Below are 17583 nucleotides of genomic sequence, written 5' to 3' on the forward strand. Positions count from 1 at the left end.
GAAATTTCAATACGATGTTGCAACGTTGGTGCAATTTTCTTAAATGTTTAATAATGAAATAAAAATCGCAATAGGGTTAGCTTTAAAATATATGTTGCAATATTTTGTGGACTGATAAACAAAGGTATTCTCTTTGTTATGATCTTAATAAAATTGAGTCTTATTATATATATTGTGTTTGTACATATTTTTATATTATTACAATTTTCAAATATCGATATCTCAGGTTTTTTTTCAAATAGAACACCCTATTTTTTATTGTTTTATTTCTCTTTTGTTAAGAATTTTCTGTATTTAAAGTTGATAGTAATTGCGATTAATAAATTTTTTGAGAGATATATCTGTTCAGTTTACCTGAACAGGGGTTTGGGAGTAGCCAATTTGTCCACCCTACTCCCACCCGTTTTAGGGTAGTTTAACTATTTGTATTTTTCATTCTCATGAGAGAGTCGTCCAGAAGTAACGAGAGGGTACGAGAGGGTGCCGACCCGAGAGACCGGCAATTGTAATATTTGTGCGTTATGAATAAACCGTGAAACGTAAAAGGTGATTTTTATTTCGCGCAAAACAATATCGATATAATGAACAAACTGTACACTACTTATTAAAGAACTTTTTTTTCTCTTTCTAATAACTAGCGACTCATTCTGTATATGTAAACAATATGTATAAAAAAATATAATTTTTGATCTTTAATAAATCGCGTACTTTAATTCGAGAATTTTTCTGGTGTAAACTCCAGAATGAATATATTTTATCTGGAGGAGTAAACTGTTTGCATTAACTGCAGAAGTGTTGGAATTTCTATACATGCTCTTATTAAAATATTTTCACTCGTACAAGTGTCAATAAGTAAATGATCCACGGAGCAAGGAGTTCCAAGCTTCTAATGGGGGACGCAGGGCGTGAAACGCCCTGTGTTTATTAACAACCCGACTACCCAACATTTCGTTAAAAACACTTACAAAAGACTACAGAATTAAAGCACATAAAGGTAAACCAGTACTATTTTTTGATTACTAGCATGCATTATAAATTATAATTGAAGAGTTCAGTAAATAGGTAATTCCTTATCTTCTCGGTAATTATAACCTCCAAAATCAACGTGTTTGTTATGATGATTATGTATGTTATAAGAGTAAAATGTGTATGAAATATATGACAACAAACTGTCTGTATTATGCTTGTCCAAAAGGTATAAGGTTATATCATTGAACACAGAGATGCGTCATAGTTTAAATCAAATGACGGTTGCGGACTCCTCAATTTATGTTGGTAGCAGTCTTTGTTTCTAACTAAGGAGAAAAGTAACTAGAAAAAATGTCATAATATTGTTAACGACGCGTTTTATTTCCGACAAATTGACACTAAATTTACCAGAATATTACAAGCTGCTTACTGTTTCCTTCACTTTCATTCTGGTCGCACAAATTACAATTATAGTGAAATAAGGCTTTTATGGGCGTCGACTATTTAAGTTTGGCGCTTGCCTTTTGCGGTTGAGAACTCCAATGTCAATAAGGGTGGTTTCGCAAAATCGGCCTCTATGTCGCATCTTATTAATCTATGGTTATATGACCATCATAAAAGTAGTTGACCGCAAATAAATACCCCCTTTGTGTGGTTCGCACTAAGCTTACCGGTTGGCAATAAATCGTCTTCTAAACATTTTTTGCTCATATTTAACAGGGCCGGCTTTCAAAGCGAGTGGTTATTTCGGAACCCTCAGCGGCTGTAAGTAGTAAATAAATAGTGGAGTGGTGGATTTTCATATTTAGTGAAAGCCGCTCGTGAACGAAATCACAACAGCCGGTCGAGCTGCAGTGGACACGTAATTTACGACCCTAAAACCTTTTCTATTGTAAACAACTTAACTTCGACACAATGGGATGATTTTATGATGGCCATACAACCTTATAGCTCTTGGTCCACTATACAACTGCGATGTCCGCTTACAATAAACAAAGAGAGAATAGTATGATATATTAGCTTTACTATACTAGACATGGGACAAAAACATCGATTTTGGCATATATCTATACTACTATATTGCGAACTGGCCTCAAAAGAGTCCGAAAACATAACGGCAGAGCAATATATCGGACCTCTCATCTCAAAAACATCAATTAATTTTTTAGTTCCCGAGCGTAAGTGAAGCAAGTATTGTAATTGAGTCCGTCGACCGACTTTCTTCTTTTACGTTTTCTTGACCTTTCATGACCCCTACAGTACGAAGAAATAGGTCTCCCGTTTCCGTTTGTCTGTCTGTCTGTCTGTCCGTCTGTCTGCCGTCACGGATTTTTATTAGACAGATAATGTCCGAAAGTACTGGGCTGATTATTGTCAAATTTTGTATATATTAGGAATATCATGTAGATGGTAATGCGCCAATCAAAATTTGTCTAATCATTCCCACCGATAATGTGATGACGTCACTTCAAAATTGTACATAGTAAATGGGTTTTAAATTGTATAAAATAACATAGTCCTATACATGCAATTTATGACTCCGTGTGGAGCTTTTACCTGAAAATTTTGCAATTTAATTTTGAATTTGCAAAACCGAATGCTTTAAAATCTTGCAGATCTTTTCAAGTTATCATAGGCATGGTAAATTTTTAGTCAAAATGTATTTGCTCATCCCCCCTAAAAAACTGATGACGTCAGCTGAAAATTTTCCTGAATAAATCCTATCTTAAATGCGCAAAGTATGATGAGACAATACTTGTGATTTATCACTGCATTAATATTTTTCAGATTTGCTTATAAGGGGTGTCTTAAAAAAATAAATGACTGAGTCAATTTATTTTATTGATTACATCAAGAATTGCAAAACTGGATATTTGAAATGTTGTTTAAATTTGCTTATACACGGTGACTGAAAAAAATTAATGAATCAGTCAATTTATTTTGTTCTTGTACTACCTTGCTATTATCTAGGTATCCTTTTTGGGCAAAAAAAACGAGTATGGTTACTTAATTAATTAGTTCTCTCTTCTGTTTTGAAGAGACAAATCAATCAAATGTCAGTTTTTTTTAATAGATATGCATGCATTTAATGCCACCGTTACGTAGTTCAATGCCGGCGCTGATACGATATGACGCGCTAATGGTCGAATTCTTGCAAATCTATATTAATAAAAATGAATCGCCGAAATGTATGTACGCCCATAACTTCAGAACGGCCGCACCGAATTGGACGATTCTTTTTTTTACGTGTTCTTTATCGTCAGGAGAAGGTTTATATGTAAGAATATTTATAAAAAATGAGACGGCTAAAAGATACAAAAAAATTTAAAAATTTTGCACGGGAATCACCACTTCGAATGAATTTGAATAGTTGGCCATTCCTAACGGACCTGTCGCCTGACTGACGTGTCACACAAAACTATTTCTTCCGTGCGATTGTGAAAAGTATTATTGCATTTTAAGTCGTTGTTTGTTTTTTCGTAACAAAAAACGTCGTTTATTTCAAGAACAGTGTTCGTTAAAGTGAATTCAGTTACGCATTGCGAAAGTGTCTTATTAATTTTGATCTGCCATTCTATTTACCTATGTTCACTTTGTTGGTTTCGACAAAACTTCAAACTTTACCGTTATTCGAGGATTTAATTTGAAGTTTTCAATATTTTAAAATTCTCAAGACAAAATTTACAGATTTGATTGAAAATGTGAAAATAATTCTGTGTCGTTTATTGAAGTTCATTACAATGCCGAGAAGACGACAAGCTGACATAGGTCCACGAAGTCAATCAAATGTGCGACGAACTACCTCAGGTGCAAACCGCAATGATTTATTTCATGGGTAATTCGGATATGGAAGTTGATCAGCGTTGTGCTCATAATCAACATAATCAAACATTGAAGCGAGACATTGGGTGGTATGAATAAAACTGAGTAGATACTCATATTCGAAGTACGAAGTACCTACTGCATTATTACTCTTATATACCTGAGCATCTACTCTATGTACTGAGTACCTACTTGGAAACATTGTATCTTCCCGGACACAAATTGAACATCTACGCGTTTTGTGAGCATTTAATCTAGAAATGAGCATCGGCGTGGCAAATAACAGCTTAGAAAACCAGTAGGATCGTTGTAAGAGTGAATTTTGACTAAACATGGCAACTTTCATGAACGTGGAGCGTCGTCAAAAGGTGCATTCAGTTTGAAAAACACATTAGGAGCGGGAATATCGAAAACTTTTCAGGTAATTAACTTTTATTTATTGTGCAGTGCGTTCTTTCTACAACTGGCCATAGAGATTCACATCTCAAGGTGTCTACCCCATACTAACTTATATTTTGGTGACTCGATTTTTGTTTTAATGGTTGAAGACTGGCACTGTTTTCCGTTTTTGTTGTATCGAGATGCTACTTGAGCATCAACTGTTACCTACTGAAGTATTAGCATCATCTAGAAAAACTAGAAATATTTTGATTTGATATTCGAGTAGATATTTCGTATTTCGAGTATGAGCATCCACTGAGTTTTATTTATATCAACCATTGTCAAAAAATTGATCGAACGTTGTTTCGACAGAACTTCCTTCCCACCAAAAGTATAATGAAACATATTCAGCATTTTCGAGTTGAGTCTTTTCTTCACACAATTTTGTGATGACCTAATCAACATTTACGATCAACACGTATACCATCTTGGATTGGTGCAGTGTGATACTAAAAATAACTGTACTGTATTCCCAAAATTATCTGCGAAAATCGAGTAAGCCATTCGATCAAGTTTTTGGGGGGAATAAATAAATATTCTTAACAATTTACCATGCTTACAATAACTTTAAAACGTCTGCAAGATCTCAAAGTATTCATTTCTGCAACTCTTGAGTTATTCTCTAAAATAAATTGACTGATCCATACATTTTTTTGAGTCACTGTAAAAGCAAATCTAAAAAATATTAATGCAATGATAAATTACGAAAATATACTGATGATATTTTGCACATTTTGGATAGGATTTATTCGGCAAAATCTTGGGATGATGTCATCAAATTTTTGGGCTTGATAAACAGATATATTTTGATTAAAAATCTACCATGTCAAACAGTAACTTCCAAACGTCTGCAATATTTCAAAATTCAGTTTTGCAATTCTTGATTCAATCAATAAAATAAATTGACTCAATGATTAATTTTTTTGAGACACTCCCTATAAGCAAAACTAAAAAATTGGTCTAAAGAGTTTAGACAGTACTTCCCTCGCTGTCGGAAACGTGACGACTGCATGTCTATTATGTTTTTTTTTCGCAGTAGATCTCATTTTTTTTTGAGTCACCCGGTATATGCAGATTCTAAAAATATGAATGGAATGATAATTTACAAGTACAAACTCATCATATTTTGTATATCCTAGATAGGATTTGATTTATTCGGCAAACTTTTGAGCTGACGTCATCAGTTTTTTGTAGAAGATAACCAAATATATTTTGACTAAAAATAGTAATAAACCCATTCATTAATTTTTTTGGGTCACCCTGTATATGCAAATCCAAAAACTATGAATGGAATGATAAATCACAAGAAAAGACTCATCATATTTTGTACATTTTAGATAGGATTTATTTAGCAAAATTTTGTGGTGACGTCATAAATTTTTTAGGGGGGATGAGCAAATACATTTTGATATAAAACTTCCCATGCTTATGATAACTTTAAAACACCTTCAAGATTTCAAAGCATTCGGTTTTGTAGTTCCTGAGTAAATCAATAAAATAAATTTACTCATTCATTAATTTTTTTGAGTCACCCTGTATATGCAAATCCAAAAAATATGGTGATAAATTACAAGTACAGACTCATCATATGTATGTAACTGTTTATTTCTTTCCCATTCGGGACTTGAAAGAAGTCCGGTTTACATTTTTCCCTTAATATATCTATATATGTACAAATATATATCAATTAAACATATTTTAACTTAAACTAATATTCTTTCTCAAAATGCTTCCTTATTTTCGTTTCTTTTCTAGTATCATTTTCATCCATTCCAGACCATCACCTGTTTCGTTTAATAGCTCATTCCTATCTTTCTCGACTTCCCGTAACTCTTCACAATCCTTTAGCCAGTGTTCAATCGTCTCCGGAAATTCCCTACATAATCCGCATCTTCTATCCTCTTCCTCTTTCCAGTAACAGTTTTCTCCTTCTTCATTTCCCACCCTAAATCTGGCTATTGTCTTTCTGTCTTCATTCTTTCTCCCTCTTATTAGATACTCCGGTAATTTTAGACCTCCTATTATTTCTCCATATTTTGGATTATATCTGGACTCTGCTATTTTTTTCCTTTGCTCTTTTCTTTGTAACTCTTCATCTAGATTTAAAATTTCCTTCCTGGGCTCTGCTCCCTCTATCCTTTTTCTCTCTACTTCTTCTGCCGTTAGACCTCTTACTTCGTAAAATTCTCTTCTTTCTTCCGCTGTCTTCTTATAGTTTACCCTTATCTCTTCCCACATTTCTTTCATTATTTTGCATTCAACGTTCTGCCTGATCTTCTCTTCAAATTTCATTGCCCTTCGTGCTGCTTCTATTCTTAGTTTTTCTCTCTTCGTTTCCTCTAATACAATGTACTCTGGTGTCTCTTTTTCCAACCCTAACGTCCATTTCAAATACTTTGCCTGTACTCGTTCTAGACTCTCCCTTTCCTTCCATCCCCAGATTTCAGCACCGTACATAATAACACTTTTTATTAAGCTGTCGAAGAGCCATATTCTTCTAACGAAATCGTTCTTCAACCTTCTCTCTGCCAGTCCCCATACCGCCTTCAACAATCTATTTGCCTTCTTTACTGTATTTTCCAAATGTTGGGTTCTTCTTCCATTTCTTTGAAATGTATACCCTAAATATTTAAACGTCGCTACTTCTTCTATCGTCTTTTCTTCCCATTGCCAAACCTCTTTCTTACTTCTCCCTACCGCCTTTCTGAAAACCATCATTTTCGTTTTTTCTACATTCATTTGCAGTTCTCTCCTTCTTACAAATGTTTGTAGGGTTTTCATCATCTCTCTTATTTCTTTACCCGTTTTTGCCAGTAGGACGATATCGTCTGCATACTGTAGTGACCAGATTTTTGTTTTCCCTAAAGTGACCCCTCCCATCTGTGCCTTCCTAAGATTTTCTTCTAATTTTGCTATATACAAGGAAAAGAGCGTTGGACTTAATGGACATCCTTGCCTAACTCCTTTCTTCGTCCAGAAATTCATCGACGTTTCTCCATTAACTCTGATTCTATTTTCTGTCTCTCTGTAGATTTCTCTAATTCTCTCTATTAGTGTTTTACTGATGCCCATGTCTTTCATTATCTGCCATAGTCTTTCCCTATTAACCATATCAAAAGCCGCTTTCAAATCTACAAAGAGAGCGTATACCTTTCCTCCTTTTTCGTTTAATTCCCTCCTTACTATGTGATCCAGGGTCGCTATGCATTCGATTGTTCCTCTTCCCTTTCTAAATCCCATTTGCACCTCTGGTAGCAGTTGTTTTTCCTCTATATCCCTTTCCAACTTATGTTGTAAAATGGAACTGTAGATCTTGTAAGTTGTATTCAACAACGTAATTCCTCTATAGTTTTCTACTTTTTCTCTGTTTCCTTTCTTGTGCAGGGGACTGATTAACCCCACTCTCCATTCTTCTGGTAACCCTTCTCCTTTCCAGATCTTATCTAACATTTTCGTGAGTCCCTCAACTATATTCTCTGTTGCGTAAATCCAGTGTTCGTTCTGAATGCCGTCTATTCCTGCAGCTTTTCCTTTCTTCATTTTCCCTATTACTCTTATCACCTCTTCCTTCCCTATTTCTTCCCTTTCTTCTATTGTGCCTGTTTCCTGTCTATTTACTTCTGTCTTCTGTTCTTCGTTAGTTTCTGCGCCTTCTAAAATTCTTATAAAATATTCCCGCCATTCTTCTATCTTGATGTTCTTACTTGGTCCCGTTTTTATCTTCCTTTCTTGGTTTATATATTTCCATGCTTCCGCTTCCGTTCTTATATCCTTTAATTTCTGGTCTTCTTCATCCTGTTTCTTTGCTTTCTTCTCTTTTATTAATTTCTTATAGTCCTTAATTTCTTTTCTATATTCCTTTTCATTACCTCTGTTCTTTAGCCATCGTCTCAATTTCCTTCTTACTTCTATTTTCTTCTGCCAGCATTCTTCGTCCCACCATGAAATTCCCCTCTTTTCTATTCCTCCCATTTTGATAACCTTCTTACGAGATGCCTTCCCCATCTCTACTTTTAGTTTTCTGGCCATCTCTTCCACTGTTCCTCCTCCTGTATTGTACTCTCTCAGTTTTCTTCTATATTCTTCAATCGACTTCTCATTCCATTCGTATATCTCTTTTTCTCTTCTGTTCTCTAACTCTTCCTTCTTAGTCTTTTCCACCTGTGTAATTGTTGGTAGGTGATCTGAGTCGCTCCTTATTCCAACCTCCATATCTCTGATGCCATGGTCCGCTATTTCATTACAGATAACATAATCTATAACTGATCTCCCTTGCCCCCCTATATATGTGTATTCACCCTCTTTGTCACCTTCTGTATTCCCATTCAGTATTTTCCATCCCTTTTCCTCTACCAACTCCAACAGTTTCTTTCCTTCTTTGTTCTCTGTTCGGTCTTTTGATTTCCTTTTTCCCTCATCCTTTTCCTTGTCCCACTTCCATTCAGCTCCCTTGTTTCCAATTCTAGCATTGAAATCCCCGCCTACCACCAAGCAATATTTTTCATCTATTTCATAATTTATTTCATCTAAATCTCTACTGGTCTTTTTTACGTTCTGACTGTATACTGTCATTATCCTCCAACTATTGTCCCCTATTTTAATTCTTCTCTCTTGTATTCCTTCAACTGATTTAATTCTCTCTTCCTCTATTTCTTCTACATCTTCCTTAATGCCTGTTATTATTCCACCCTTTGCTCTTCCCCTCTTCTTGCTTCTTTTCGCATGTTCGGATTTCCATCTATATTCTTTTGGCAATTTATTTCTAGTATTTTCCCAGTTTTTTTCTTCTACCCAAGTCTCAACCAAGCCCACCACCTCGAATTTCCTTATATAATCCCAAAAGTCTTTATCTTTATTCTTCAACCCACATATGTTCCAAAAAATAATACTTATTCTATCCTTTTCTTCGTCCAAGATTTCTTTTGTATTTTCAGTTTCTCCTGATTTCTTTCTTTGTTCGATTTTCTTTTTTCTTCCCTTTTCTTTTTCTTGTTCATATTCCTTTTCCGTAGCAAATGTCATCATCGTTCCTTCCTTTTCAATTTCTGCTAGTTTTTTGAGTCTTCTCTTATCTTATCTTCTATAAGTTTATCGTCTTTTTTGCTCCACTTCCATAATTTCCCTTCTACTTCAACTTTTTGAAATTTAACTTTCACAGAGATTCCGTGTTCTCTCTCCTTCTTTGCAAACTCTCGTATTTTCTTTTGAATTATCCTTTCTTTCACAGTGTAATCTGGGTTAATATATATTTCCTGTCCTTTGGGTCTATTCTTTAACACACTTTTCTTTTTTAGAATTTCCATTTTGTCATTCCAGTTTTTTGTTTCAATAATGCATATCTTTTCGCCTACTTTATATGCCTTTGTCACCTCTATTTGTAGTCCGATTTCCTTTTCAATCATATTTTGTATTGCTTCTTTTAATATTTCTTCATTATCTGTATTTATTTTTATTCCAGTTATTACTAGATTATTCCTTCTTTTGTCTCTTTCTAAGGTTTCCAGTCTTTCTTCCATTTCAGCTAGTTTGTCCCTTAATTCGTTTTTCTCCTTTATCCAACTTTCTTCCTTCTTCTCTATTTCTTGTCTCAGGTTTTGTATTTCTTCCTTGTTTTCTCGGGTTTCTGTTCTTAGATCTGTTAAGTCTTTCTTTAAATCATAAATACCATCCCTTATTTCTTTCTTATTTTCTTCCATCTCCTTTTTTAGGTCTCTCTTCATTTCCGCTAACAACTTTTTTATGTCTTCCATTTCTTGCTTTTTGAGTGGGGTGATTTTTGTTGGTGACCTGCTTGTTACCTTACTTTTTTGGAAAGCTTTATCTTCCAGTGACGTATCGTGGTCTGGTTGGCTCCTTTTACGGCTTCTACTTTCTTTCCTATACTTTCCTTCCTCTGTCATTTGATAATAATTTACTGTATATGGACATTTACTTGTGCCTATCTGAATTTCCTTAAGCCGTCCCTGTCGTAACAGTGTATCTTATCTTCAGTGCCGGCGATAAGGTCGTCCTCCCAATCGACTTGTCGGAGAGGATGACCTTCTCCGGCGACAACACAACGTCTCTTGTTTCTTTTCGTGCACTTCTTACCTCGTTTTTGCTTCAAACTCTGCAACTGCCCGGGTGTGCCACACTATTATCACACCTCGGCTCAACTATTGTTCATACACCAAACCGACAATATTCTTGTTGTCAACAAACGTGCAATTCTGCTTTTCCAAGCGGAGCGCCTCTCACACGCACGTTTCTGTTGCTATGCCAGGACCGGACTCCTTTGTGGTGACGTCATAAATTTTTAAGGGGTTATGAGCAAATACATTTTGATCAAAAACTTACCATGCTTATGATAACTTTAAAACACCTTCAAGATTTCAAAGCATTCGGTTTTGTAGTTCCTGAGTAAATCAGTAAAATAAATTTACGCATTCATTAATTTTTTTGAGTCACCCTGTATATGCAAATCCAAAAAATATGAATGGAGTGATATAGCACAAGCACAGACTCATCATATTTTGTACATTTTACATAGGATTTATTTGGCAAACTTTTGAGCTGACGTCATCAAGTTTTTGGAGGGGATAACCAAATATATTTTGAGTAAAGATTTATGATGCTCTTTATAGCCTTAAAACATCTGCAACATTTCAAAACATTCGGATTAGCAGATTCAATTAAATTGCAAAAATGTTGTTTTATAATTTTGATTTTTTTTCCAAAAATCTGGACGTTTCGGGTAAAAACTCAATTCGGAGTCGTAAACTACATGTTTAGGACTATATTATTTTATACAATTTAAAACCCATTTACTATGTACAATTTTGAAGTGACGTCATCACATTAGTGGTGGTGATGATTAGACAAATTTTGGTTAGCGTTTTACTACCATCTACATGATATTCCTAATATAACTACAAAATTTCACAACAATCGGTCCAGTACTTTCAGAGATTATCTGTCTAATAAAAATCCGGGACGGCAGACAGACGGACAGACGGACGGACAGACGGACAGACAGACGGAAATGGGAGACCTATTTCTTCGTCTTCTAGGGGTCATGAAAGATCGAGAAAACGTAAAAGTAGAGAGTCGGCCGACGGTCTCGATTACAATACTTCCTTTGCTTACGCTCGGGAAGTAAAAACATGAATGGAATGCTAAATCACAAGTATAGTCTCATCCTATTTTGGACATTTTAGATAGGATTCATTTGGCAAAATTTTGGGCTGACTTCATCAATTTTTTGGAGGGGATAAGTAAATATATTTTGAATAAAAATTTATTATGCTTATCATATGTTTAAAACATCTGCAAGTTTTCAAAGCATTCGGTTTTGCAGATTCAAAATTAAATTGTAGGTGAAACGAAGTTCACCGGGTCAGCTAGTAATAAACATAAATAAAACAGTTAAGTTAAACACGTACTTCGTTGTTTGCCATTGATTATCTGCTTTAAATATACTTCATAGTGTCCGCATTTGTTCGGACGGTGCCCTCTTGGAATTTACACCCTCGAGGCGCAGGGATTGAGGGGGTGTTATTTATCCTTCTCGAGCCAGGGAAGTTCTGTCGAAATAACCTTCGACCAATTTTTTATTTGTTGAATTTCTGATTATTATAAGAAAGAACACAACGAAAACTCCCTAGGGAAATTATTTGAGTATTATATCTCTGTGCAGTAATACTTAATTTTTTCCGATTTTGCTATCCGAAAAAAACGTCTCCACTCTCCTAACCGAGGAAAATTTTTATTTTAATCTTACGTAAATAAGAGAAAATGTGAAATGCCAACTGCTATCGCTGATTAAATACACCAATACATCAAATGGGATTAAACTTGTTTTAGTTATTTTGCTTATCGCTGTAATTTTACACATGGCACTGCGAATTCAGCTTAGCTCCTTAGATCATATAATAAATAGATACCACCATGCCGTGTTCTTTCCCTAGGACAGCCTGTGACGACATCCTTTTGTCACACATCTCTCTCGTGCATGGAGGGATTAGAATGAAGCTATCCTTGCCTGATCACTATTTGAATTTTGCGCGCCTAAATTTTAGGAAGTATGTCTGAACTAACTTCGGAAGAAAGATGTTGACAGCTTGATTTTATAAATAATTCACAGTAGATAACGAAAGGAATAGTAAATTATTGGGCAGTAATTGTGATCCTTTATGACTACATCACTTAAAATAGGATCTTTGTTCTAAATTCTAAAATTGTTTTTTGTACAACAACTCGAAAGAGAGGTTAGAAGAAACATCTGTCAAAAGCGATTTGTTGCGCTGGTGCGGTACAAGGACGGAAGTGAAATAGACATATACAGATGAAATGCATATAACAAAGATGAAGATGTGGTGATCACACAAGGATAGCATTATACTACTCCCCTTGACGTAGAAAACGACAACAGATAGCTTCATGTCTAGTCACAGCTTTCAGTTTGAGTATTGGTATCTATTTATTATATGATCTAAGCTTAGCTCTCGGTTTTATTTGTTTAAATATTTTTTCTGTAATTTTGTGCAACATCGGGTCCAGCAACCAGCATTTCTCTTTGCTACGAAAGTTATGTTACCAATGGTATAATCACTCAATCACTCATTACGTAATGAATAAACAAACAAAATAGAAAGGTGGGTACCGAGTACACAACCGAGTACTACCGACTGGAACACATTCAGTTGGTTGTTTACCATTTACCTGCGTACGTTGCACGGTTGAGTAACGAGCATGTGAGACGCTGCATTAAAAGAAAACAATTCATACCTGCTCTAATTTCACGTGACAGAATGTGTTAGTTGAAAAGTTCTTTTTTTGTGTTTATTGCGACTTTAATGGAACAAATATGGATGAAGATTGGTTGCTCTACTCAGTAACATCCTTCACGTTTGCTGTAATTTTTTTCTTTTGTTACATTCGACATGTTTTCACATTTTTCGAAAGAAATAAAATACCAAGGCCAGTACATCCCACATTTCCATTCGGTAACGTTTACAATGTAATTCGTAAAAGAACGAGCATGTTTATGCAGTTGTGGGCTTTCTATAGTAGATTCAAACGGAAGAAATGCACATTCGGTGGATTTTACATTTTTTTAAAACCTGCAGTGCTAGTAGTGGATGTACAACTTATTGGAAGAATTTTCCGTGATAATGAAAATAGTTGTTTTAAAGATGTGTGCGGCGATGCACGCAGTGTTTATAATTTTAACAACTTTAACACTGAATTAAGTACAAGGTTATTAAATAAAATTTCAGACAGCATTGAACAAATTTGGTTAAGATTACTTCCAAATTTTTCCGATGAAGAAGAAGTCAATTTTAGTGATATAATTAAAAATAAGTTTACTATATTGGTATTAAAAGATTTTTTCAATGTAAAGTACGACTTTTATGATTTAGAAAGCAAAAACGCGTTTTCAATTTTTCAAAAACTCTTTACAATCAGCTACCCACATTTTGGTTCATTTCTTAAAACCGATGATATCGACACAAAAATGTCTACCTTGGATGCTAGAAAAGAAGAAATAAAAAATAAATACATCTGGCAAACGTTGGAGAAGGAAGGTTTTTCTGATGAAGAAATTAAACTTTGTATTTTTTGTCTGGTCAAAGCCCTGAGAAAAATTAATAACACGTTACTGTTTACGTTGTATGAATTGAGTATCGATGAAGAAGTACAAACAGATTTAAGAGCAGAAGTCGCCAGATTTAAAAAAAGTAATTCCACTGTTACCTACCAGGACCTGAGCGAACTGGAATATTTGGAAACAGTCGTCTGTGGTAAATATACATAATACTGCATTAATTCAAACCTTTTTATTTTTTTTTCCTTTTAGAAATTTTGAGGAAGTACCCCACAGAACCATTTGTGTACAAAATTTGTGAGAGAGATTATTCGAAAAATGATGTACAATTTCCAAAAAATATGCTAATTTTTGCATCTATATTTGGTATACATCATGATGATCGGGCTTATATTAATCCCGAACTGTTCGATCCTGACAGATTTTGTAAAGAAAATTTAAAATTTGTTGATTCAACAAAGTATTTACCTTTTGGATTCAAGGATGAAAATGACTTCGGTATGTACTTATTATGAATGCAGCAGTTAAAGTTGTTTTAACCAACTCTTATTATCTGTTATTATTATTTCTTTCGGTTTAGTTTAATTGTCACCGCAGTCGTAAATTATATTATATTGAAACGAACACATGTAAAGTTTTTGACAGTGTGAATGTCGCAGAAACATAGTAATTATGTGTATACATATACACGGTTAGTCATCAACCTCGATATCTCATTACTTATTAGAAAATACGACAAAAAGTCAAACACCAAAGTTGTACAGTTCTTTAAGGACTATACTTTAAAATCATTTGTAACTACGCAGAGTGTTCTCTCTCTTCCTAGGTTTTATAAATACAATTAATTTTTGAAATTTCGATACGACGTTGCCACGTTATTCCAATTTGCTTGCATTTTTTCGCAATACAGTGTTTATAAAAAAAATCAAAAATTTTATAATTTTCAATTATTGATATTTTAGTTTTTTCAAATAGAACGCTCTGTATTTTATTGCTGTACCTTACTCTATTTTTACTTCCCGAGAGTAAGAAATAGGTCCCCTGTTTCCGTCTGTCCGTCCATCCCTCTGTCTGTTCGTCTGTCCGTCTGTCTGTCTGTTCGTCTGTCCGTCTGTTCGTCTGTTCGTCTGTCCGTCTGTTCGTCTGTCCGTCTGTCTGTCCGTTTGTTCGTCTGTACGTCTGTCTTCCGTGCCGGATTTTTTCGCTAACCACACCTCAGATAATATTCCAAGGGACTAGGCCGATCAAATTTTGTATTTATATTAGGAATATCATGTAGATGGTAAAACGCAAATCAAAATTTTTTTAATCATCCCCACCAATAATGTAATGAGGTCGCTTCAAAATTGTACATAGTAAATGGGTTCTAAATTATATAAATCAACATAGTCCTACACATGTAGTTTATGACTCTGAATTAAGTTTCCCAAAACGTCCAGATTTTTTGGAAAAAAAAAATCAAAATTATGAAACAACATTTTGCAATTTAATTTTGAATCTGCAAAACCGAACCCTTTGAAATCTTGCAGATGGTTTACAGTTATGCTAAGTATGATAAATGTTTAATCAAAATATATTTACCTATCCTCTCCAAAAAATTGATGACGTCAGCTCATTTATTTTATTGATTTAATCAGGAACTACAAACCCGAATGCTTTGAAATCTTGGGTATGTTTTAAAGGTATCGTAAGCATGGTAAATTTTTAATCAAAATGCATTTGCTCATCCCCCCTAAAAAATTGATGACATCACCTCAAAATTTTCCTGAACAAATCCTATCTAAAATGTGTAAAATATGATCAGTCTATACTTGTAATTTATCATTGCATTCATATTTTTTAGATTTGCTTATACACGGTGACTGAAAAAAAAAGAAATCAGTCAATTTATTTTGTTCTTTTACTATCTTGCTATTATCCAGCTATACTTTTTTGGACAAAAAACCGAGTATGATTACTTCATTAATTGGTCCTCTCTTCTGTGCTGAAGAGACAAAATCAATCAAATGTTAGTTTCTTTTAATACCTATGCATACATTTAATGCCACCGTTACGTGTTTCAATGCTGGCGCTGATACCATATGGCGTGCTAATGGTCGAATTCTTTCGAAGCATGGACATAAACAAAACAGTTAAAGTGAAACAAGTACTAGGAATTAAGAATGCATTGTTTCTCACTAATTATTATCTGCTTTAAATATATTTCATATTGTCTGCATTTGTTTAAACCGTGCCCCCTTGGAATTTGTACCCCCGAGGCGCAGGGATTGCGGATGTGTTATTTACCCTTCCGTAGTGAGGGAAGTTCTCTCGAAATGACCTTCGATCAATTTTTGTTCTTCTTTCAACTTTAAATATAAAAATACTTACAGCACAGAGAGAGAACAAAATTAGAATAAGATACAGTAATGAAATCTAGGTGTTCTACTTGAAAAAAACTGAAATATCGATATCTGAAAATTGTAATAATTAAAAGAAAAAATTATAAACACCCTGTATATGAAAATTTTATTTCAATTATACCACAACAAAGCGCGTACCTTTATGTATTTTTCCACAAAATATTGGAACGCAGATGGTTACAATAACCCTATTTTGATTTTTTGTGAACGCTTCCATTGCTAAAAATTTCAGTGAAATTGGATTAACGTTGTAACGTCGCATCGGTGGTTCAAAAATGAAGTGTAGTTGTAAAGTCTAGGAAGAGGTCAGTCAAAATATGTGAAAACATATAGGATGTTTCATTATAAATAAAAAGATGTTTTGTGTTACGCCCTAAACTTAGAACATTCTGTATACTTAAAAAATAATATTAGAATATAGTCCTTTGAGTTTTTCTTCTATTTCTAAAAATTTAATGAGATATCGAACAACGCGCGTTTAGTGACTCATCCTGTATATTACCACATATGGACGTATATAAAAGACTATACGCATTTTGTTTTAGGTATACTTTATTTGAAGCTCATAGTGAAGGCAACCCTTGTAGAACTTCTATCAAGGTTCAAATTTTCTCTGTCAAAGAAATCGCCAAAAACAATACAGTTTAATGAAGCTAATTTTACGAATCTAGAACTGGCTGAAGACGTATGGCTAAATTTGTGTGTTTAGAGTATAATTTATTGTCTTTCTATAAAAAGAATAATATTCTGTCAAAAATATTGGATAGGTATGTATGTGTAGTGATTGATTACTATTAGATTACGTTTGTCATTTTAAATTCCTGTACGTGTCTAAGTAACTAAATCCAAGACTAAACAGTACATATTTTTCTGTATTCACATTGATAGAGCAATAAAGTTAAATGTGTGCCATGCAATAATTTATTATTTCATATTTTCAGGTTACCAGTGGTACGTTACAGTATCATCTTTTCATTATTATTTGATCGTTTTCATTCTTAAAAGAAATACCACGTACGAGTTTCTTGGCTCAGATTTAGTTTGTAATTAATTAATTAATTCTATTTTATGACAGAAAATATAATTTTGAGAATCGATCTTGTTTCGTAGCAGACTTGGAGATTAACTGTATTTCATTTTAGAAGTAAAATATTCAGAATAAAGAATCTCCAGAATTTATTGCGTTTCGCTTTTACAACAACAATGTTACAGATTTATAAATAGTATCAAACAGAATAAAGACACTAGAGATTCAGATTCTGCATTGTTTTTAGAAATAGCAATTTTGGAGGCTAATTGTGTTTTAATTTTAGAAATAGTACTGTGATAACCCAAACTTCCCGCCTTAAAATTGACCTTGAA

The 17583-nt window shown here is 34.1% G+C and overlaps 1 protein-coding gene across 1 annotated transcript; it reads left to right on the forward strand.

The window, feature by feature from the left end:
• Positions 1–12776: 12776 nt before the first annotated feature.
• Positions 12777–17259, forward strand: LOC135134451 (cytochrome P450 6k1-like). The gene is made up of 3 exons (XM_064063132.1): positions 12777–14015; positions 14072–14317; positions 16767–17259. The coding sequence occupies exons 1-3, from the start codon at positions 13079–13081 to the stop codon at positions 16928–16930; spliced, it is 1347 nt and encodes a 448-aa protein (XP_063919202.1). The 5' UTR covers positions 12777–13078; the 3' UTR covers positions 16931–17259.
• Positions 17260–17583: the final 324 nt, after the last annotated feature.

Source organism: Zophobas morio, unplaced genomic scaffold (assembly GCF_036711695.1).
Source record: "Zophobas morio isolate AGI-343-1 ecotype UQ-CSIRO unplaced genomic scaffold, CSIRO_AGI_Zmor_V1 ptg000023l, whole genome shotgun sequence".
In the NCBI taxonomy this organism is placed as follows: Eukaryota; Metazoa; Arthropoda; class Insecta; order Coleoptera; family Tenebrionidae; genus Zophobas; species Zophobas morio.

What these genes read in the sequence shown, in the direction of transcription:
- LOC135134451 (XM_064063132.1), top strand. Translation starts at nt 13,079, where the DNA reads ATGGATGAAGATTGGTTGCTCTACTCAGTAACATCCTTCACGTTTGCT. An exon ending in TTTGGAAACAGTCGTCTGTG is followed by an intron (nt 14,016 to 14,071) that starts GTAAATATACAT and finishes TTTTCCTTTTAG; the next exon opens with AAATTTTGAGGAAGTACCCC. An exon ending in CAAGGATGAAAATGACTTCG is followed by an intron (nt 14,318 to 16,766) that starts GTATGTACTTAT and finishes ATTTTGTTTTAG; the next exon opens with GTATACTTTATTTGAAGCTC.